Source organism: Myotis myotis, unplaced genomic scaffold, assembly GCF_014108235.1.
Source record: "Myotis myotis isolate mMyoMyo1 unplaced genomic scaffold, mMyoMyo1.p scaffold_m19_p_3, whole genome shotgun sequence".
NCBI lineage: Eukaryota > Metazoa > Chordata > Mammalia > Chiroptera > Vespertilionidae > Myotis > Myotis myotis.
Window position 1 is genome coordinate 205,011,784 of NW_023416335.1, and position 23,011 is coordinate 205,034,794.

Below are 23,011 nucleotides of genomic sequence, written 5' to 3' on the forward strand. Positions count from 1 at the left end.
CAGGTGTGTTAGGCCCTAACGGTTAGGACAAGCATGTCAAACTCAAAGGCAAACACGGGCCGAATAAACAAGGTGTACGTTTATGTGGGCCGCAAAAAACAAAAGCTTCAATTTTCATAGAAACGCCCGTTTATTTCCATAGAGACATGCTGAATACAGAGGGCTGAAATAAATGAGTCATCATTAACACAAAATAATAGAATTTTAATAAAAATTAATATTTTTCTTGAACATTAACTTACCAGACACTGAATAACTGCACAAACAAAGAAGCGTAACGCAAGTAAACCTATTTTTCTTGTTCTCCGAAAGCGAAATATTTCCTGTTGCGCACACCAAACAAGTCAGTGCAAGACTAATGACGCGGCCATCGGCCGCTAAAATATTCGCGGCTGGTATTAGTAGAGAGAAATGTGCACCTGCACGTAGGGGAAATGAATGCAACACGATCATAGTCATCAGTCATTGGCGGACGTTGTAGTTCGTTATTAATGATTATGTATAACAGGATACTGTAAAAATTAAGTTATTAAGTTTCGTTTCTGGCTGGGCCGCAAAAATATTTATTGTGGGTGGCATGCGCCCGCGAGTGTGACCCGCTTGCGCAGGGGAGACTAGGTGGCCAGTCCGATGACCGCCCTGGAGGAGAGGGTCCCGGGGAACCGGGCTGGTGTGCAGGCCCTGCCCCAGGGGGGCAGGCTCCCACCGCAGGTGTGTACTTCTCATGGGCTCTCCCACCCCATAGCTCTGAAAGGGCCACTTTCTTTCTTTCTTTTTTTTTTTAATATATTATATTGATTTTTTACAGAGAGGAAGGGAGAGAGATGGAGAGTTAGAAACATCGATGAGAGAGAAACATCGATCAGCTGCCTCCTGCACATCTCCTACTGGGGATGTGCCCGCAACCCAGGTACATGCCCTTGACTGGAATCGAACCCTGGACCTTTCAGTCCGCAGGCCGACGCTCTATCCACCGAGCCAAACCGGTTTCGGCCTTTCTTTCTTTTTTAAAAATACGTTTATTGATTTCAGAACAGAAGGGAGAGGGAGAGAGAAACATCAATGATGAGAGAGCATCACGGATCGGCTGCCTCCTGCAAGCCCCCTCCTGGGGGTCGAGCTCCCAACCTGGGCGAGTGCCCTCATCGGGAGTCGAACCGCCACCTCCTGGGCTCGGAGACTTTTGTTTATTTTAATTTTGTTTTTTCTCTGTGCCGTTGAGTGACAGCTCCCACGGGCACAGTCCCGGGACAAGCATGCACGCAAGGGATATCCTTCGGCACCAGCTGCCAAGTCCTGGCCCCGCCGGCGAGGACAGCAGAGACTTGGAGAGGCTTGCGCACAGCACCGGAAGTCCCCCCCGCGCCCCGCCCCCGGCGCCCCGCCCCCCGCCATCTTGGCGCCCCTCCCGCTCGTCCCGCCCATCCCCCCGCCCCCCCTTGCCAGAAATTTCGCGCCAAATCGCAGGTCGACAAAATGGAGCCCGGAAAAGGTCTCGGAAGCCTGACATCATGAGCCCAGAAGCCAATCGTCTAGGAATGCCGGCCCGGGAGGCGGGGCTAGAGGGCGCAGAGCGGTCCAATCGGTGTCCGCGGAGCCCAGGCCAGCCAATGGGAACGCAGCGGCCGCGGCGTGCGAACTCGGCGTCTGGTTTTTCCCCGCGAAACTCTGTGGCGGGGCTTGGGGGGTGCTTGTCTCTCGGAATTCGTGGGGTGCAGAGAGGAGAGGTGAGGCCGGTGGGACTGGCGAGTGGGGGCCCGGGAGCTGGCCCACTGGGGGTCCGCAGGCGACTGCAGTGGGGGTGGGCAGTGGTTTCTCCCGGGAGGACCGGGGTCGGGATGGGGGGGAGGGGGGGAAACCAGGGTCCATCCCCCTCCTCCTCCCCCCCGCCCTCCCCTCTCCTCCCCTCCCTTCCCCTCCCCTCCCCTCCCCCTCCCTTTCCCTCTCCCCCTCCCCTCGCCCTGAGTGGGAGCCGGGACCCCCCGCCCCGAATTCCGAGCCGAGGCCCCTGCGTCGGGGCGGGGGGAGGCCGCGCGTCCCGCCGTCCGCTCCAGCGCCCTGTCCCCGCGCCAGGTGCAGGCATGTCGGGCTTCGACGACCCCGGCGTGTTCTACAGCGACAGCTTCGGGGGCGACCCCGCGGCCGACGAGGGCAGGGCCCGCAAATCGCAGCTGCAGAGGCGCTTCAAGGAGTTCCTGCGGCAGTACCGCGTGGGCACCGACCGCACCGGCTTCACCTTCAAGTACAGGTGCGGCTGGGGCGGGGGAGCGGCGCCGAACCTCTGCCGGTGGGCGCACAGCCTTTGGAGGCACCGACAGTCCAGGCTCCGGGCGGGGGGTGTGGGGGGGACGGCTGGCGGCAGGGGAAGGAGCCCGTCCGGTTCTAAGGCGCTTGGTCCCAGCGGTGCTTCTCCGACCCGCACCCGGTGGGGTGCAGTTTTGCATATTTCATACCCGAAGTTCACGTTGGAGTGAGTCACCTGCTCAGTGGGCCACCAGTGACCCAGCTAGGGTCCCTGGGCCTGTGGCTCTTGTTCCAGATCTTGTTCCGATGTCGTCTTCTTACTGCCCTTCCACTTAACGTCAGACACCTCAAACTCAAGCTCTCAATGTGCAATAGGTGAAGATGGGGGTTATGATTTACATCATTCATTCATTCACTCATTCATTCATTCACTCATTCATTCATTCATTCATTCATTCATTCATTCACTCACTCACTCACTCCAGTCGTGTCACCTCATTGACGGTGCACCTGCTGCATGCCAGGCTCTGTTCCAGGTGCTGGGCTGCAGCCCTGAAGGAGCTGGGCAGCCCCTGCTCCCGGTCCTTGCACCATCTGTCATTGTCGGTCCTTTAGATGCAGAGAATAGGAGTTTGCAGGTCCAGGCTCTGGCGGAGTGACTTCCAAGTGACAGTCTCTCCGGTCCTCGGTTTCTTCATCTGTAAAATGGGCATAGCCCTTCCTGCCTCCATTTATTCATGTGCCAGCTGATGTTGACCATCTATCTGCCTGGCGCTGTGCCAGATACTGAGACACAGATAGGAAAAGATTCATGCTGCTCGCCCTCAAGGCCAGTGGGAGCGAGGGATAGAGACCAACAAGTAAGTACTAGGTGAGAGTCACCCCAAAGAAGGAATGTAAATGAGTTAGGCGAGGCTTCCAGAGGTGACCCCTGAGCTGACGGGGTGGGGGGGGTGGGGAGGGAAGCATTGCACAGCAGTTGCAGGTGGCCTGGTAGGGCAAGGGCCCTGTGGACCAGGCTGGCAGTTTTCTATGGCTTCCAGGCATAAGGCAGAAGGGGATGAGGCCTGAGATGAGGCTGGGGCAGGCTCTGTGAAGGTCTGTGTCCCCAAATGTGTTTTTTGGGGACGATAGTCCCAGGGGATACTCTGCAAGAAGGGTCTGTCTGGTGGTTGACGGGACACACACATGGTGTGTATCCTGTGTGCTGCCTTCAGTCTCCAAGTTCTGAGGAGTGAACCTTGTTAGTTTCCTGAGCTAGTTAAAGGCTCCAAGGAGTCCTGAAATGAAGGCACTGGTTTACGGTGAGAGTTGCCCAAACTGACCTGCGTGCAGAGGCCAGTCTGAGTGTTGAAACGTGCTTCCACGGAGCTCTCTGTGGAGGATGCCTCTGCTGGCAGCGGGGGCCTCTGGGGGGTAAAGCCGGGAAACCACCTGGAATTCGACGTGTCTGGGACGAGAAGTGGGGGAGCAGTGCTGGTGGCCGTGAGGGCACATTCAGGGTGCAGTGCACCTCAGCCAGCGTTCCGTCCTCTTCTCTGCACCCTTACCCACCTTCAACTGCCACCTGCCCACTCCAGGGATGAACTCAAGCGGCATTACAACCTGGGGGAGTACTGGATCGAGGTGGAGATGGAGGACCTGGCCAGCTTTGATGAGGACCTGGCCGACTTCTTGTACAAGCAGCCGACGGAGCATTTGCAGCTGGTGAGTGGGACGCTGTCCTCCATCCCCCCCCTGGGCTGCCCTGCGCCAGGCACTGACAGCCTGTTCCCTTCCTCCTCCAGCTGGAGGAAGCTGCCAAGGAGGTGGCCGATGAGGTGACCCGGCCCCGGCCCAGTGGTGAGGAGGTGCTCCAGGACATCCAGGTCATGCTCAAGTCGGACGCCAGCCCGTCCAGCATTCGCAGCCTGAAGGTGGGTTTGCTCAGAGGTTGGGTGGAGGGTGGCAGCGGCTCTGCCCCTCTCCTGCTTCCTCAGGCTGACCTACCTGGGTGCCAGCCGTGTAATCGAATTTAACTCATTGGACAAGTGTTTACTGAGCTGCTCCTGTGGGCAGAGCATTACGTTGGATCCTAGAGGAACAACAGTGAATTAAAGGACATGCCCCTGTCCTCACCGAGTTTATTACTGCCCCGGGGAGACCGAGGAACTAGTAAACAGCACCATGACAATTGTAGGTGATGGGAGGAAATGAGGGTGCCGAGCAAGTGGGAGCCTCTCTGGAAAGGATGGAGAAGGCTCTGGGGAGCTGACATCTGAGTGAGATCTGAGGATGGGAACGAGCAGCACACAGACCGTTGGGAGAGAGCATGGGGTGGGTCGGGGAGGTGTGCGCTAGTGCAAAGTGCAGAGGTGAGGAGGGCATGCGATGTGCAGGGCCATGTTGAAAGCCTGCGAGCATGGCTGCAGAGGGATGAGGAAGCAGGAGAGGGGCAGAGCCTGTCTGTCATCCAGCCGTTTATCTGTTTAACTCGGCAAGTCCTGAGTGTGCCTCACTCCAGGTGCGGGGCTAGACTCACTGTGGACAGACAGACAGGGCCTGTCCCATGGCGCTTACAGAGAAGCAGACGAGCACGGAGGTGATGGCAGGTTCTGGGATGTGAGTCATGAAGAGAAGAAATCGGGCTGCATGTCAGTGGCTGAGGGAGGCCTTCGAGGAAGTGCTGGGGGCGCGAGTCTGAGCGATGCCGCAGCTCGAGGGACACAGCCTGGGGACGAGCACTCCGGGCTCACAGAGAAGCAGGTGCAAGGGCTGTTTTCAGGAACAGGAAGGAGCCAGTGTAGCCAGAGCCCAGGGAGTGACGATGGGGGAAAAGGAAAGGAAGAGAGGGGTGGAGAGGCCAGGAGGCCGGGCCTTTCCGCTGGAGGAAGGAGCTTGGATTTTGAATCCCAGTAGGAAACCAGTGGAGGGTTACGTGGAAGAGCAGGCTGATTGCACTTGTAAAAGGTCCCTCTGGCTGCTGTGCGGAAGGAGAATTTACAGACTAGGCAGGAGTGGAGCCAGGAGAGCAGTGAGGGAGAAGTCATGGCGTTGGTTCTGTCACAAGGTGGTTGTGAGAAGATGAAAGGAAGCGCGTGCCTGTGCTCGGTGAACTCACAGTGGGGTCCACCGTCCCCCGTGACCTCTGTTGGGGTCCCCGTGAAGCCTTCCTTGGCTCGCACGACGGCAGGTCGCTCCAGGACCTGATGGAACCAAACTGGGTTTCACGCGTTTGGCCCCTCAGTGGAAGTGGAGTTAGACTTGCCCTGCGGGGCAGCTGTTTCATCAGAGAGGCCAGCCTCCGCTCCTCCCAGCGTCAGCCTTCCGGTCTCGGACTCACTGGGAAACACAGGAAATGGCTTGCTTTGGGTGATGGGTTTCCTAACAAGGGACGGAGCCCGCTCTCGGAAGATCACTTGTCAGGGATGCCTTAGAGGCCGGGCCAAGGCAACCCCAGTCCTTTCCAACTCTGAGTGCCAGGATTTGTCGATTGTTTTCTAGAAAACATGATCTGGTGGTTTCAGCAGTTCCAGTGACCCCTGGGCCATGGCAGGCACTTGGGGCTCTGGCCTCAGTTACTAGAGTGGGGCTGGCCTCCTCTGTTTCTCCCCTCCCTGCAGGCTTTGGGGGAAGGGCATCAGCATGTACCTGTAGCCTGTCTGCCTGTCCTGGAAAAACTAGTGGGAATAGGGGGAAAAGATGAGGGAAAAAAACTTTCATTATTTTTGGCTTTTTATTCTTAAATATTACAAAAAGGTAGGGAATAGTGTAATGAATCTATACTTTCACCTAAATGTAATGGCTGTTAACATTTTGCCTTCTTTGGTTTTTCTCTCATCTCCCCCCCCTCCAAAGTATTTTGTAAAGTAAGTTACAGACATGGCACTTTATCCCTAAATATTTCAGTGTGCATTAAAAAAAGGCTTGCATGCATAATCTCAGGTGTACCTGGCTCTCTGTAACCCACCATCCTCCCATGGCTCTGTTACAGTCAGACATGATGTCACACCTGGTGAAGATCCCTGGCATCATCATCTCCGCGTCTGGGGTCCGCGCCAAGGCCACCCGCATCTCCATCCAGTGCCGCAGCTGCCGCAACACCCTCACCAACATCGCCATGCACCCCGGCCTGGAGGGCTACGCCCTGCCCAGGAAGTGCAACACGTGAGTGGGCCTTGAGCGGCCTCCGGGACTGTGAGGAGGTGATGTGAGTGGAGATGTGAAGGATGAGGATGCTGCTCCGAGGGGCTGGGGCAGGGGGCGCCCAGTGGGAGAGGCACAGAGCTCCTTGTCATTATGTTATGTAGTTATTTGCCGGGTGTTTTCCAGTCTCCCCTGACTAGAACCTTAGCTCTATACGGGCAAGGGACTTTTTGTCCACTGCTGTGTCCCCGGCACCTAGAATAGTGCCTGACACATAGTAGGTGTTTTGCTGTGATAGTGCTACAGTAGTTAAGTACTGATTTCGTTATATAGGGGTATATAGAGGCCTGGACCTGGGAAAGGTCTCCAGGTGCCCAGACCCTTAGGGATCCTGGGATTTGACTGGGGGATTAGTAAGGTAATTAGCAGTCTGGACCCTCTCTACCTGTGGGTACACTGAGACCCTGTGAGGGGACTGGGAGTGTGACTTGTCTGCCTCCCAGCAAGTTCATGGAAGAGCCTGGCCCGGAGCAGGTCTCCCACTCTTAATCTGGTGTGTGGTCCCCCAGAGCTACCTTTTAGGGTCTTTCCCCAGTTTATCCTTAATTTGCTGCCAACCAGGCCTTGTTGCTGACTCCTGGGATGGGCTCTGGGTTCTCAGGGTGGCTCTGGTGACTCTTCTTCCCCATATAGGGATCAGGCTGGGCGCCCCAGGTGCCCGCTGGACCCGTATTTCATCATGCCCGACAAGTGCAAGTGCGTGGACTTCCAGACTCTGAAGCTGCAGGAGCTGCCTGACGCAGTGCCTCACGGTGAGATGCCCAGGCACATGCAGCTCTACTGCGACAGGTGAGGCAGCTGCCGGTGGGCACCCACGCGGTCGGCGTCCCTGGCTGTGCCCTAAACTGGTGCTGGGTGTGGACCATCCAGCGTGGTGGGTGGGGAGGAGAGGGTGGCTGGTTAGGGGACACTTGCTCTGTGCCTGGTACTTCCTTCAGTTTCCTGTCGTCTTCCCATCACCTGTGGGCATGTCAGCCCCCCTTTTGCTGATTGAGGACATGTCACTGACTCTGGAGGAGCTTTGAGCCTGTGATCTTCCTGGAAGACTCTCAGCCTTCTTAGAACCGGGAGGCTCCAGGAGGCTAGATAACCAGGAGCTAGATAACCAGCAGCTGGGAGGCCTCATCCCAGCCTGACACCTGCCCCTGCCCCTGCCCCTGCCCCCGCCTCGCTGTTAAGATTCTTCCTTGGATTTTGTTGAGCCATTGGAAAGAGGGAGAGGGTGCCGAGCTGGAGCCTAGTCCCCTTACAGTAACGGGCAGAAGGTCTGGAGATGGTGACGAGGGTCCTGAACTGGGGCTTGCACACCCTGGCTGCACAAATGTTCTGTGCATGTGCATTTTTCTGGAGAGCAGACTTGGAGGTTTCATTTGCTTCATTTTTTTTTTTTTTTTAAAGATTTTTAATTGATTTTTAGAGGGAGAGAGAGAGAAACATCAATGACCAGGGATGGAACCCACACCCTGGGCATGTGCCCTGACCAGGAATTGAACCGGCAACCTTTGGTGCATGGGACAACACCACCAACTGAGCCTCACTGGCCAGGGCTCCTTAGCTTCTCCGGTGGCAGTAGAACCTGTAGAAGTCAGACTCTTAAGCAAGTTGCATGAACTTGCTGAGCCCCGGTTTCTGTATCGGTAAAATGGGGATCAGTCTTGACAGTCCTTAATCTCTCATCGGGCTGCTGTGAGATTTAAAATGGAAAATGCACGTCAGACGCTGAGTACAGTTTCTTATACAGGCTAAGGGTGCGTACGTATTAGATTTTGTCCCAGCTGTCTGTGACCCACAGAGCTTCAGTGGGACATGAGAGAGGAGTCCTACAACCCTCTGCTGAAGCACTGACAGTGACAGTCCTCAGAGGCTGTGCCTGTGCCTGTGCCTGTGACCTCACTGGGTCCCACAGCAGTCGGGCAGGTCAGACCAGGTGTTATCTCTGGGCTCGGAGAGTTGCAGTGACTTCTTTGCCATCACATGGCTTCTGAGTGGCAGTGTCCCAGTGTTTCCTCCATGCCCAAGACTTCCTTGTTTCAACATCTTATTTTTCAAAAGAGGAAACGAAAGTCCAGAGGAAAAAGGACTTGGCCGAGCTCCTGGAGCCATGAAGGGGCAGAAATGGGAGTAGTCCTTGCGGGGAGGCTGGGGGGGCAGGGGAAGGCTTCCCTGAGGTGGCTAAGGGGCACCCTGCGACGAGGCTGACAGCAGAGAGATGGAGGGGGCCTTTTTATTTTTATTTTATCTTTACTTTTTTGGGGGGAGGTTTAAATTTTTTATTGTTGAAAGTACTACATATGTCTCCATTTTCCCCATTGACCTCTCCCCGCCGGCTCCTGCCCCCATTATTTTTACTTTTTAAATTTCATTTTTCAGTTACAGTTTACGTTCAATATTATTTTTCCCCATCACCATTTAGTCCCCTCATACCCTCTTCCACCTCTACCCACCCCCTTCCCCCACAATCACCACACTGTTGCCCATGACCATGAGTTCTTTTTTGCTCAATCCCTCCACACCACCAACCTCCCCCATCCCCCCCAATCTCAATATTATTTTGTGTTAGTTTCAGGGGTACAGCATAGTGGTTAGACAAATGTTTTGAGACGGGACTTCCGAGGGCTCGGGGTAGGCTCCCCTCTGACCCCGAGCAGCATAACAAATGAGCTTGTGAAGGCAGTGGCAGGGGCACGTCACCAAGGATTGTCATCATTGTCCTCCAAGTCACTGAGTTTCCCAAGCAGGGGGTAGGCTGTGATGAGGGGGAGAGACCCGTTTTCTGTGCCCATGGGAAGGACAGGTCTGGAGCAGCTCAGGTTGTAAGGCCTCTGGTAGAAATGCTAAGTGGACTGCGTGTCAGGGTGGGGAGAGTCAGGACTCTGTCTCCACCCGGCTCTCACCTGCTTTTCCCCTTCCTCCCCATCGACCTCTCAGGTACCTGTGTGACAAGGTCGTCCCCGGGAACAGGGTCACCATCATGGGCATCTACTCCATTAAGAAGTTTGGCCTGACCTCCAGCAAGGGCCGAGACAGGGTGGGCGTGGGCATCCGGAGCTCCTACATCCGTGTCCTGGGCATCCAGGTGGACACAGATGGCTCTGGTGAGTTGGCTTTGGGGTCCTGCCAAAAGGCTGTGCTGCGCCCTGGCCGAGCTCACGTTGTCTTCCTGAATTATTGTTGGGCCTCCTCCCTGTTCTTGCCCCTACACTGTTCCACACAGTGGTCAGGGTGAGTGGTGCTGTCATAACCAAAGACACCACGTCATTCCTTGGCTGAGAGCACCCCACCCCTCTCTGCAAGATGGACGACTTCCCAGGAGTCCACAGGGGCCTCCACAATCTGACCCCCTGGCTCCTCTGACTCCCCCGACTCTTCCCCTCACTCACTGGACCCTGGAACTTGCAAGCCCACTCCTGGGGGGCGGGGGCTCTGTCTTTAGGCTGACGCTTGCACTGCCCCAATCCTCCCCTCTGAGACGCCCTGAGCAGCACCAAGTTCTCCCTCACACAGCTCTCATGCACCCTCCCTCCCCTTTCTCCCCTCCCCCCTCCCCCCCACCCAGGCCGCAGCTTTGCTGGGGCCGTGACCCCGCAGGAGGAGGAGGAGTTCCGGCGGCTGGCTGCCCTCCCCAATGTCTACGAGGTCATCTCCAAGAGCATTGCCCCCTCCATCTTCGGGGGCACGGACATGAAGAAGGCCATCGCCTGCCTGCTCTTTGGGGGCTCCCGGAAAAGGTGGGGGTCTGGGCTCCCCGGGTTTGGGGAGGGGACGGTGACTTGGCTCACAGGAGAACAGTTGTCAGATGGTCAGGACATGAATCCTTATTTCTTTTTTATATTTTTTATTATTTTTTAAAATATATTTTATTGATTTTTTACAGAGAGGAAGGGAGAGAGATAGTTAGAAACATCGATGAGAGAGAAACATCGATCAGCTGCCTCCTGCACATCTCCTGGGGATGTGCCCGCAACCAAGGTACATGCCCTTGACCGGAATCGAACCTGGGACCCTTCAGTCCACAGGCCGACGCTCTATCCACTGAGCCAAACCGGTTTTGGCATGAATCCTTATTTCCCCAGACTCTCAGCCCTGCCTGCTCTCACGGGCTCCTTGTCAGCTGGCTGGGGACTGATCCATCCTCTCTCCAGAGAGACCCATCCCCAGCCCTGGCTAGGGGTGGGCTGTGGGGGACCTGGCGGGCATAGTGGGGAGGGCTCTGGGCTTGCAGTCTGCCATGCTGCTTATTTACTGTGTGACCTTGGGCAAAAGACACCACCTCTCAACCCACGCTTCCACATGGACGACAGGTGAAAGATCCAACACAGGACGTCGCATGCCCTTTGAAACGATAAAGTAATAGAGATCCAGAAATTAATAATGACTAGCAGCTGCCACTTACTGATTCTTACTGTCAGCTAGGCCTTTTTCTAAGTGCTTTAATGTGTCTGAAACCCAGCCAGTCTTCATAACCCTGTGAGAAGGCTACGATCACTCCCATTTTATAGCTGGGGCAGTTGAAGCATAAAGACCTAGGGGAACTTGCTCCCAGGCACATGGAGGGCCAGGAGCCTGCCCACGTGATTCCCAGGCCACTTCCACGCACAGCCCACTGGCGGCTCCCCTGCTTGCCTTCTGCCCAGCTACGAGGGTGGTTATCCGAGGCTCACTGTGTGCCCCAGCCCAGCCCGAAGTGCCAGTTTCCTTTGACCCCCCCCTCCCTGGGAGGCAAGTTACCACGGGGCTGTGAGCGTGGTCTCAGCCCAGACCCCTGCCTCCCCACTTGCTCTGAGGCCCGTGGTAGGTCAGGGGGCTGACTGCCTGCTGCCATTGTGAACAGCCTGAGCCCAGGCCTCGGGTGATTCTTGCCTTGCCCACCTGCGTGTCCTCCCTAGGCTCCCTGATGGACTCACTCGCCGAGGAGACATCAACCTGCTGATGCTGGGGGACCCGGGGACGGCCAAGTCCCAGCTGCTGAAGTTTGTGGAGAAGTGCTCTCCCATTGGGGTGAGTACTGAGGAGCTGCTCTCCGTGGCTGCCCAGCAGGGAGGAAGGCCGAGGGCAGGGCCACCAGGTCCCCCGGGTCCTCTTGGTGGGCAGGATCGCCCAGAATCTCTTCCTCATTCCCCTTGGTTGTGGGCAGGTAGCACAGGAGGAGAGGGAAGGAAATCAACAGGTGGGTGTAGTTTTGGGGTAGCGGGCAGAGCACCGGATGTGAGGCAGGTTGGGGTTGGGGTTTCAGCCTGGCCAGTCATTGGCTGTGGGCCTTGAGCAAGTCACCTCTGTTCCCTGAGCCTCAGTTTATCCGCCCACTAAATCATAACGCTGGTAATAGTCATGGCTAAACTCAAGGGCCAGCCACTGCTTGACGTGTCCGTCTGTTTACTCTTAAACGTGCACCTCGACTCTGCAGTAGGTATGTGAGCCCGTCCTGTGATGAGGAAACGGTACAGAATAGCTACATGTCTTGCTAGTATAGTAAGTGCTAGCGCAGGGATTTGAACGCAGGTGCCTGGTAGGCTGGGGCCTCTGCAGTGATGAGCGTGTCTGGGGATCAGAGTGGGGCGAGGGTGCCTGCGTGTTCAGTGGAACGGGTTGTACAGGTGGGAGGGGTGGTCTCTGGGTAGGTAGGAAGTGTGTGCGACAAGTGCTCGTGCCAGGGCTGTCCAATAGAAATGTGTGTGAACTGCACATGTGAGCCACGTGTGTGATGCTAGATGTTCTAGTAGCCATGTTAAAAAGTGGAAAAAGGAAGTCAGGTGAAATTAATCCTAATATTCTGTTTAGTCCAACATATTTATGATATTTCAACATGTAGCTTAACCTAAGAAAATAGCCAGGAGATACATTACGTTCCCTTCTTAGCACTAAGTTTGAAATCTTACACTTAAACTCTTCTCAGTTTGGACTTGCCACCATGCAAAGGCTCAGTGACAGCATGTGGCCTGCAGGTCTATTCAAAGATGACATGGGACTCGGGGTCGGGAAGCTTTTTCCTGGGAGTCACAAGTCTGTCCCAGCTTTGAGGCCACTTGGAAGTGGGCCACTCCTCTCCTCTGGGCCTCACTTCGCTCCTCTGTGATGAGCCAGGCCCCTAAGGGCTGGTTCCTGGGGCCATCATGGCGGGGCTCTGCTGAGGCTCGGAGCTGAGGCAGGCTCAGAGTGTAATGGATGTGAACCACCCAGTGGGGCGACCCTCCAGGCCGGATAGGCCGGGGTGTCCTCATCCAGCGGGAGGCTCCCTGCGTTCTGTCTGTGCCCTGTGGCCAGCTGTGATGTGTGACCTTGTGTGAGTCACAGCTTTCTGGTCCCCTTGACTTGGGGGCCAGCATGGAGCTGTGTTGGGCCTTGACACCTCCTCCCTGGCCCTCCCCAGGTGTATACATCTGGGAAAGGCAGCAGCGCGGCAGGCCTGACAGCCTCGGTGATGAGGGACCCCTCGTCTCGGAACTTCATCATGGAGGGCGGAGCCATGGTCCTGGCTGATGGCGGGGTCGTCTGTATCGATGAGTTTGACAAGGTGAGGCTGACAGGGTGAGGTGGTGGCTGAAAGGTAGGTGGCACCTAGTGGTCTCAAGGCAGGGGGTGTGGTCTTCTATGCCTGGACCTAGGAACCACCTCTGACTTGGAGACTTGTATTCAGTCCCCTGCCTGTCGCTATAGGGTAACTGGGAAGTAGCTTGACTTCTCCCAGCCTCAGTTTCCACATCTGGAGCGTGGGGAGAGGAGAGCCAAGCCCACTCAGTTGTTACCAGGATGAGAGGTGACCCAGTTCCTGCCGTTGGCCTGGCATGAAGCTGGGACCAGCAGTGGGCGTGCTGTAGCTCTCCTGCCACTGCCCCCACCCTCGCCTGGTCTGATGGATGCTCTCTCCCCTCACAGATGCGAGAAGATGACCGCGTGGCAATCCACGAGGCCATGGAGCAGCAGACCATCTCTATCGCCAAGGTGGGTGGTCCTGCAAGCCCAGTCGGCTGAGGTCCAGCTTGGTTTGGCCGAGCCCAGGGTGCTCTGAGCACTGTGCCAAGCCCTGCCTGCCCAGGCCTCCGTTGGCGGCAGCAGCAGGTCTAGCATCTTGTGCGCATACGTGTCCGGGGTCCTCATCTCTGATCTGTCATCTGTTCCCCACTCCTCAGGCTGGGATCACCACCACCCTCAACTCCCGCTGCTCCGTGCTGGCTGCTGCCAACTCGGTGTTCGGCCGCTGGGATGAGACGAAGGGGGAGGACAACATCGACTTCATGCCTACCATCTTGTCCCGCTTCGACATGATCTTCATCGTCAAAGACGAGCACAATGAGGAGAGGGACATGGTGAGTCAGGGCCGCAGGGTGCACGGGCTCGGCTCCAGCCAGGCCCACGGTTCTGGGGGAGGGCGAACAGGGCCTGACAGGAGTCCTGACCATCCGGTAGGGCCCATAGTGGGTAGCCCAGGAGGCGGCAGATGGGGGCTGCAGAGAGCACTGGACCAGGGTGCAGAGTTCTGCCTCCCTGTGAGTGATTGGGGGTGAATCTCTCCTCCTGGCCCAGACTCTTTCATGTGAAATGGGGAGTTGACATTTGGGTACAAGTGATAGAACCCCACCTAGTTCTGGTTTGTAAATTTCTGAAAGGAACTCGGTGGCTGATGGAATGGACCAGCCCAGAGGTCTGAGGCCCCACTGGTGTCCTCAGACTCCTGTCTGCTGCTCTGCTCTCCATGGGGGGGTCTTGTTTCCTGGCAGCTGCTCCCTCTGGTGGCAGAGGAGGCCCTGGCAGCTCCGGGCTTTTGTCTTAGCAGCTGACAGCCCAGAGGAGGAGGAGGCCTCCCCCTTTCCATTGGTTCTGGGTCTGCAGGCTCCCTCCCTGCCTGCCGGACCTCTGTGGGGACCCAGGCTTAGGAGGGCCTCCCAGCTGACCCAGGGTCCCCTCTGCCCTAGATGCTGGCCAAACACGTCATCACTCTGCACGTGAGCGCGCTCACACAGACCCAGGCGGTGGAGGGGGAGGTGGACCTGACCAAGCTGAAGAAGTTCATCGCCTACTGCCGAGCGTGAGTCCTGGATGCTGGCCCGTGGGCTGGGGCCCCCCGGCTCCCTGGGCGGAGAGAGCCCTGTCCCCTGGGCCTGCTCCTCATAAAGGACGTCTGAGATGATGCTGTCCTTTGGGGTTTTAGTTCCGTGAATCTGCTCCACTCCTGTCTGACCTTACACAGGTCACTCGGGCTGTCGGCCTCAGTGTCCCCGACTCCAAAATGAGGGCGTAGGATTAGGTGGTGTCAAGGACACCCCCTCACCTGACATTCAGGGAGGCAGGGCAGTGTGGTCATTGTAGACACAGGCTCTGGCTATTGCCCACCCCCACTGTGTGACCTTGGGCAAGTCACTTGACCTCTGAGCCTTGCTTTCCCTCGGTTGGTGTTCCCTGGGGTTTTGTAAGGATTGCACAAGATGATGAGTAAGTACTCAGCACAGCCCTGCATCACGTAACCACTCAGTAAATGGCCCTTGCAACTTTATTGTTATTCTCACAGATGGTCAATAATAGTAACCATATGTAGGGTACTTGTTCTGTGCCTGGCATTACTCTCAGTATTTATGGACAAGTGAAATTTAGCTCTTCCCTAAAACCTAAGAAACTGGTGTATTTTTGTTCTATTTTATAGATAGGGAAGCTGACAGACAAAGGTTAAATAACTTGTCCAAGGTCACAGGTAGGAGTTGTAGTGGAGCCAGGATTTGAACCCAAGTACCAGGCTCAGAGGCTGTGCTTTTAGCCACTCTGCCAAGGTATTTTATTGTTTGTTTTTAAGTGTATTTTTTATTGATTTCAGAGAGGAAGGGAGAGGGAGAGAGAAACATCAGTGATGAGAGAGAATCATTGATTGGCTGCCTCCTGCACGCTCCCCACTGGGGATTGAGCCTGCAACCCCAGCATGTGCCCTTGACCAGAATCGAACCCGGGACCCTTCCGTCTGCAGGCCGACGCTCTATCCATTGAGCCAGACCGGTCTTGACAGACACCTCGGTTGTGTCTTGTTGGAGCTACAGCCTGAGAGTGGAAGAATCTTTGAGGGCCCCTGCCTTGGGAGGGGAAACGCTAAAGTCCGGCGGGTCCCATTCACCACCTGCACTGGGTGTTGGGTGGTGTGGTACCCAGTGATTTCTGGGTCTTCATCACGGTTCCGAGCTCCTCACAGCCGTGGGGAGCTGGCTCCTTCCATCCAGCCTTGGCCTCCTCATCCTCAGGATGGGGGTTGGATTAGGATCAGTGACTGTCAGTCGACCTGTGTGGTGTGTGGGAGGGAATAGGACCTACCTGATCCCCCTCCCTCCTGGGAGAGTCTGACATGCTCCCTGTCCCTGGACAGCAGTCACTGCCAAGCCTCTTGGGGCGGCGGTGAGCATCGCATCCTCAGTTGTGTTGGCTGGGGGGTAGTTTGGGTGGAAGCCGGCTGTGAGCCCGCTGTCCAGTGGGCCCCGCGCTGCGTGGTGGTGCCGTCGTTCTGTTCTGTGGGCAGGCAACCTTCGCTTCGTGACTTGAGCCGCATGCCACCCAGCAGTAAGGAGGGCAGTCTTCACCCCTGCAGACGGGCCTGGCTTCCCTCTGCCCATTTTCTGACAAGGCACCTGTTTTTCTCTCCTGCTGTTGACCTCAGGCACCTGTCTGAGCCCAGATTTTACTTAAATCTCTTCTAAAGGGTGCACCCAGCCCGTTGGGGGCAAGCACGTGATTGTAAGCCAGCTGAGGGCAGGGAGGGTGCCCCACGTTTCCTTCCGGCCTCATGGCAGCTGCTCCTTCCCCTTCCGCAGGAAGTGTGGCCCCCGGCTGTCAGCGGAGGCCGCGGAGAAGCTGAAGAACCGGTACATCCTCATGCGCAGCGGGGCCCGTCAGCACGAGAGGGACAGCGAGCGGCGCTCTAGCATCCCCATCACTGTGCGGTGAGCCGGCGGGCAGGGCTGGGCGCGGGCCTCACTGTAGAGCAGGGCATGCCGGGCCATCGGGGCCGGGCCATCGCTAACCACACAGCCCAGGCCCTAGGGAAGGTGGGTAGGGGAGCTCCTTTTGGAGTGTAAACAGTCGCCTCCCTCTCAGCTGGCGACCACCTGAGCCACACTGGTCAGGGCTAAGGACACTTAAATATCCCACAAAGTGTTTGGACTTATGACTCATTGGCCACACCTCACTCACACAGACATGCCTAGATGCAAGGGAGGCTGGGAAATGTCTTCCAGTTGGGTGTCACGTGGTGGAATAAAAGTCCCGTTACTGAGGAGGAGAGGCAGACAGGGCAGGGGGCACCCAGCAGTCTCCCCTGTGGTCTTACCACCTTGGGCAGGTACTGCCCTGATGTCAGGAAGGGCCGGGAGGGAAGATGGGCTCAGGCCCCCCTGGTGTCCCGTTGCCCCACACAGGCAGCTGGAGGCCATCGTGCGCATCGCCGAGGCCCTCAGCAAGATGAGGCTGCAGCCCTTCGCCACGGAGGCGGACGTGGAGGAGGCCCTGAGGCTCTTCCAGGTGTCCACGCTGGACGCCGCCTTGTCGGGCACCCTGTCAGGTGAGCAGCGGGGCTGCGGGCTCAGGGCTCCGAGGGCTGGGCGGCGTGCTGGAGGCCCCGGTGTGGCTGCTTTCCTGCCTTTGCTTCCTTGCTGTTTCTCCCCCTGGCATTTCCTCCCGATGGGAAGAGCCGCTTCTCTCCAGACCCTTGAGCACAGTCCTTTGAGCCAGTTCGTTAGGAATGGGTGCAGTTGATCATTGGCCAAGAACCGTAGCCAGCACCCCGTGAAGCTCTTTCCCGTCTTACAGCTGGCTCCTGGGAGCCAGTGGCCACTTCATCCTTCTCGTCTTAGGAGAAAACTGACACCCAGCTTTCTCACAGAGTCAGCTCCTGTCTGTCCTCAGAGGCCTCCAGTGGCAGCTGCTCTCGCCAGAATCACAACGAAACCTGTGCCGAGGGCCACAGGGCCCACAGGACCTGGCCCCTGGGTACCACTCTGGCCCCCTGCCCTGGGTTTCGAAGCAGCCACACGTGTTCCTACCTCATGCCTTTGTGCCTGCCGTTGCCTCTGCCTGAAGCATCCTTCCCCACACGGTAGCCCCGTCCCCCGACTTCAGGTCCCCAGTCGTCTCCTCAGTCGGGCCCTCACTTCCCTGGCACACACTGTTTCTCTTCCCGTAATTTTTTCTTCTGGGTCTGGCTCCAGCCACTCTTCCTTGGGCTGGAGGCTCCATCTCCAAGCCTCCCACTGTGGGCCGACTGAGATCCCAGCACCCGTCCCCACCCACCGTCTCCCTTCTCGTGCCCACAGGGGTGGAGGGCTTCACCAGCCAGGAGGACCAGGAGATGCTGAGCCGCATCGAGAAGCAGCTCAAGCGCCGCTTTGCCATCGGCTCCCAGGTGTCGGAGCACAGCATCATCCAGGACTTCACCAAGCAGGTGGGCCTTCCCTGGGGCTGGGCCGGGCCGGGCGGGGTGGGGAGGGTACAAGGGTCTCCTCGTGGCTGCCATGGTCCAGTTCCCGCCCACAACACAAGAGTCCTATTGTCCACGGACAGGCTGTGGGGCAGCTGGTCCTCGTCCCAGAGCTCTTCCCATCATTCCTCCCCTTGGGACTGGGCTGTTTTTCTATTTCATTAGGGGAGGGGGACAGTGGCTGGGGTCCTGGTGGAACCACACCCAGCTTTCCCCAGGCCCTTGTCCACTTCCCGCCATTGCCCGGCTTTTGTGGGGAGAGGACAGGCAGAGCCAGGAGGATGAGCCTCCCAGCTCCCTGGAGACAGTGTTCTTGACCCCAGAGAGGAGCTGGCTTTCCAGATGTTACGGAGAACTTGCCACCATCTTTACGTCTCAGGAACAGTGCCAGTTCCTGGCCTCTGCTCCCCTCTCGTTCTGACCCTCAGAGCAGTTCTCTGCAGGGGGTAGTACGACGTCCGTTCTGTAGGTGAGCACACCGAGGCTTAGAGAGGTTTGCAGATGTGAAGAGCTTCGGTTCTAGAGTCAGACGGATGTGATTTAAGTCCCAGCTCTACCACTTACTTGCTGTGTGACCGAGCTCTGTGCCTCAGTTTCCTCCCCTGTAAGGAGGGGATGGTTGTATACCAGCTGCATAGCGTTGTTGTGGCGATGGAACGAGTTGTTTGTGAAGACTGAACAGCCCGTGGTGCGTGCTAGGTGCTCAGGAAGTGTGAGTCCTGTGATCAGAGGGGGTGTGATGGACAGTTCCCTGTGAGCAGGGGGACACGTGGGCTCTGCGGGGGGCTCTGCAGGGCCCAGGGGGCAGGTCGGTGGGTGCCTGGGGTCTCCTCGGGAAGCAGACTTCTGCATCCGGCCTTGTGTCCGCAGAAATACCCAGAGCACGCCATCCACAAGGTCCTGCAGCTCATGCTGCGGCGCGGCGAAATCCAGCACCGCATGCAGCGCAAGGTCCTCTACCGCCTCAAGTGAGCCCCGCCGCCTGCGCGCCCACAGCAGGAATGCCGCCCCCGAGATGCCTGCCCGTCACTGTCGTCTTGAACTTCCCTCCAGCTCGCCTCTGTGCCGGGGGTGGAGGGGCCCACCTGCCCCACAGAAGGAGTGCCTGTTCTGCTGGTTGCCTCTGGCGTCAGCCCAGACAGGTCCCGAAAGTGTGCTTTTGGGGTTCATTGACATAATAAAGCCGTGTGTGTGGATACGTGGAGGCTTCTGCTGGGTGTCTGACCCGCTCTCCCACTTAGGCCCTCACTTTTGGGTTCCGGGTTCCTCAGCTGCTCTTGGGGATGATAGAGCTGCTGTCTTGCTGGCCCTGGTGACAGTTCAGCTGGACCCAGTGTGTGTGGAGGTCTTTGTAAGGGGGTGAGCTTGACCCAGCAGCTGTGTGGTTGGGCAGGAGATACGTTTTTTTTTTTTTTTTAAATTTGTTTTATTGCTTAAAATAATACAAAGAGTATTACACATGTCTCCTTTTTTCCCCCTTGACCTTCCCCCGGCCTCCCCTACCCCCCAGTGTCTTGTGTCCATTGGTTATGCTTATATGCATGCATACAAGTCCTTCAGTTGATCTATTACCCCCGCCCCCAACCCTCCCCAGCCTTCCTGCTGTAGTTTGACAGTCTGTTCGATGCTGTTCTGCTTCTGTATCTATTTTTGTTCATCAGTTTATAATGGTCTTTATTATCCATAAATGAGTGAGATCATGTGGTATTTTTCTTTCATTGACTGGCTTATTTCACTTAGCATAATGCTCTCCAGTTCCGTCCATGCTGTTGCAAATGGTAAGAATTCCTTTTTTTACAGCAGCATAGTATTCCATTGTGTAGGTGTACCACAATTTTCTAATCCATTCATCTGTTGATGGGCACTTAGGCTGTTTCCAAATCTTAGCTATGGTGAATTGTGCTGCTATGAACATAGGGATGCATATATCCTTTCTGATAGGAGATACGGTTTTGCAGTTAGACTGGCTGGATTCACGTAGTCTTTCTGTGCCTCAGTTTACTAGTCTGTAATAGAGATGGCACTGGTTGTGTTAGGATAAATGAGCCACTGATGGTGAAGTGCCTAGGACGGTGAACCTGGCTGTGAGGTGAGGCTGATTTAGTATTCAGGGCTATGGATATCTACCGGGCCATACAGCAAAGTAGGTAAGGCAGAGATGCTGGAAGTCTAGATGGGTCTCTCCTAGGAACCGCCCACGCGCTGTGTGGCCTTGGGGAAAGCACTTGACCTCTCTGGAGGTCGTAGGATTCGTCACCCCACGTTGTGAGGTTTGAGTGGTAGAAAGCATCGTACAGCAGTACTGGAGACATGAACAATGCCATTCTTGTGCTCATTGATATGCCTCATGTTGAAATACCAATTTGAGTATAATTTTCTTTTAAAAAGCTAGAATTCACAAAATTAAAGAAAAATCAGTGAAGTAAAATATTTTATATTTAAATACATTTAGTAATATAAAGCCTCAAGCAAAATAGGAATTTAGAAGTATATTTAAACATTTTATTCTTTTTTTTTTTTTTAATATATTTTATTGATTTTTCACAGAGAGGAAGGGAGAGAGATAGAGAGTTAGAAACATCGATGAGAGAGAAACATCGATCAGCTGCCTCCTGCACATCTCCCACTGGGGATGTGCCCGCGACCCAGGTACATGCCCTTGACCGGAATCGAACCTGGGACCTTTCAGTCCGCAGGCCGACGCTCTATCCACTGAGCCAAACCGGTTTCGGCAAACATTTTATTCTAATAAAATTATTAGCATATAAAATGTTTAAAAATAACCAGTAAGTAAAAATGAAGACAGTCATGAAGAAGTGAAAAGTCAGGGTTTTGATCTTTCTAAAACCACAAACAGGAAAACTTGGGGCTGCAGTGGGGTCACTGTTGAATCTAAAGTATCTTTGAGCAGCAATTTCCAGCTGCTGAAAGCTCTCCGGCTACACCTTTCAGGGAAATGGAGAGATGAGAGCAGCCAGATCCATTTCCTGTGACTCACTTGTGTTCAAAGTCCATTTCTTTGGTAACGCTGTTGGAAATGTTCTCTTGTTTGGATGGTGAGCATTTCCGGTTCCTCTTCTCCTTTCATCTTGCTCAGGTGGAGACTCGGCGAGGGCCGTGTCTTTTGCAGACCTGGTCCTCTGTTCCTTGTTTGGCACGTGAGCTCTAACCCTGCAGTAGCGGGTTGCATTTCTTGGAGATGAAGAGGGGTCTTTCTCCAGGGAGCCCGCTCACCTGGGTCTCAGCCAGTGATGGCTATCGCCCCGTCACCCCACATTTGTAGAGTGGGATGCACTTGATCCCCCAGTGTCATGGGTGCTGGCACTGTGTCACCTCCATTTTACAGGGGGAAGCTGAAGCTCAGAGGCACGTGTCAGTGAGTGGTGGCAGGGGCAGGATTCAGGGGAGACAGTCCTGGTCCTGAGAAGGTGCGGCTCGGGAAGACTGCCCTGGCACAGTCACTGTGCCCCAGGGTAGATGGCACTATGGCAGGCACATTGTGGAGGGACCAACGGAGGAGCCACTAGCTTGGCTGGGGCTGGAGGGGGCGGGGCGTGGGGCTCACAGGAGGGGCAGGCGTGCACCAAGACCAGTATTCTAAAGAGATCAGCTCATGAAAGAAGGCATTTGTATATTTTTGGATGCTGTAACAACGATTTTTCACGTAGATGTTTAAACATGAATATGTCAGTTTTGTATTTATTTGACAATCAATGATGTAATGGAAACGTCAAGTCTAGAGCAAAAGCAGATGTTTGTTTTAAAACATGGTCTGGCCAGAGTACATTACAGTGATTTCTGACACAACGTTTGGTAACATATACATAAAAAAACCAAGCATTTTTCACTTAAAATATGAGACAATAAAGCATAATGGTTAAGAGTAGGGACTGAGAGCCAGATGGCCTGGATTCAAATCCCAGCTTTGGCACTTTCTAGTTGTGACCTTGGGCCCTTAGTACATCTGTCAGCTTTAATTTCCTCATCTGTACAGTGGGGATCGTACCGTTTAAGGATGTGAGGATGACATGGGTCATGTTTCTAAAGCACACAGGGCTGCCTGGCACAACAGTGATTGTTCAAGTGTGTGCTAACATTAAAGTTGCAAGTAACAAACATTTCAAAATGGGCTCAAAATCCAGCGCACGTGTGCCCAGCCAGCATTGCTCAGTGGTTGAGCGTCAACCTATGAACCTGGAGGTCAAGGTCCAATTCCTGGTCAGGGCACATGCCCCATTAGCGAGCTCCGATCCCCAGTGCAGGGCATGCAGGAGGCAGCCCATCAATGATTCTCGTCATTGATATTTCTCTCTCTCCTCTCTTCCTCTCTGAAATAAATAAAATATTTTAAAAAATCCAGAGCACGTGTTGCTGTTTGAGTCAAAAAACAGGGCCCATGGGTGCTTTTTATGCATGTGGTTCGAGGGTGACCACTAAGGTGGGCCTCCATTTCCCCTGTATTTACGGTGCCCAGCTCTGGTTTACCTGGGCTTGAGGTTCCTGGGATTTTCTGTCAACATTGCAAAAGCCCTACCCACTTTACAGATAAGGAAACAGGTTCACAGCTATTAAGCATGGAGCCTGGAAGTCTCTGGAATGACGGCCAGCACTGAACAGGAAGGTACAATTACTGAGCCTTATAGAGTGAGGGGTGAGGCCAGGGCTGAGTCCTAATGCCACCACTTCTGGCTGTGTACCCTGAGTGCAGTTTTTTTTTTTTAATTTTTACCTCCTGGGTCTCCGTTTCCCTAGATTTTAAGAGGATAATGATGGTGCAGACGTTGAGGTTTGGGAGAATGAAGTGAAGCATTTTAGTGTGGGCACTGGGTGCCTGCTGGCCACTGGGTGCCTGTGCTTCCTAAGGCGTCGTGAAGAGCTGCTGACACTAAATGCTGCCTATTGGGGGCCCCAAAGCAACCAGGTGGCCCTTTACCTGGTCCGGACCCATGTTTTTTAAACCCCAAGCAATCAGATTTTTAAAATAAAAGTGGGCCCTCCTGTTCTCCCAGGAGCGTGAGAACAGTGTCCATGAGGGGGCGCCAGAGCACCAGGCACAGCAGCAGCCATTCTCCCACCTCCCTTTGTGCCTGGCCATTCTCTGGCTCTCACTGGCTTCCCGGGGACCCCCTGGCCCTGCCT

The 23,011-nt window shown here is 55.4% G+C and overlaps 1 protein-coding gene across 2 annotated transcripts; it reads left to right on the plus strand.

The window, feature by feature from the left end:
- Positions 1-1,627: 1,627 nt before the first annotated feature.
- MCM5 (minichromosome maintenance complex component 5) lies at positions 1,628-19,345 on the plus strand. 2 transcript variants are annotated; one of them, XM_036300811.1, is made up of 17 exons: positions 1,628-1,727; positions 2,074-2,248; positions 3,825-3,951; positions 4,032-4,160; positions 6,218-6,390; positions 7,063-7,218; positions 9,358-9,524; positions 9,986-10,157; positions 11,316-11,427; positions 12,797-12,940; positions 13,303-13,368; positions 13,557-13,733; positions 14,340-14,452; positions 16,212-16,340; positions 16,815-16,957; positions 17,709-17,836; positions 18,743-18,844. In XM_036300811.1, exons 2-17 carry the CDS (start codon positions 2,082-2,084, stop codon positions 18,842-18,844), a joined length of 2,205 nt encoding a protein of 734 aa, XP_036156704.1. In that variant the 5' UTR covers positions 1,628-1,727; positions 2,074-2,081. The 2 variants fall into 2 exon arrangements, with proteins under 2 accessions (XP_036156704.1, XP_036156703.1); XM_036300810.1 differs by lacking the exon at positions 1,628-1,727 and having other exon boundaries at positions 2,082-2,248; positions 18,743-19,345.
- The last annotated feature ends 3,666 nt before the right edge of the window (positions 19,346-23,011 follow it).

Excerpts from the sequence above, each read along its gene's own strand:
- MCM5 (XM_036300811.1), top strand. The coding sequence starts at position 2,082 with ATGTCGGGCTTCGACGACCCCGGCGTGTTCTACAGCGACAGCTTCGGG. Across the intron at positions 12,941-13,302 it reads GTATCGATGAGTTTGACAAG|ATGCGAGAAGATGACCGCGT; the intron begins GTGAGGCTGACA and ends CTCCCCTCACAG. Across the intron at positions 17,837-18,742 it reads TCCAGGACTTCACCAAGCAG|AAATACCCAGAGCACGCCAT; the intron begins GTGGGCCTTCCC and ends TTGTGTCCGCAG.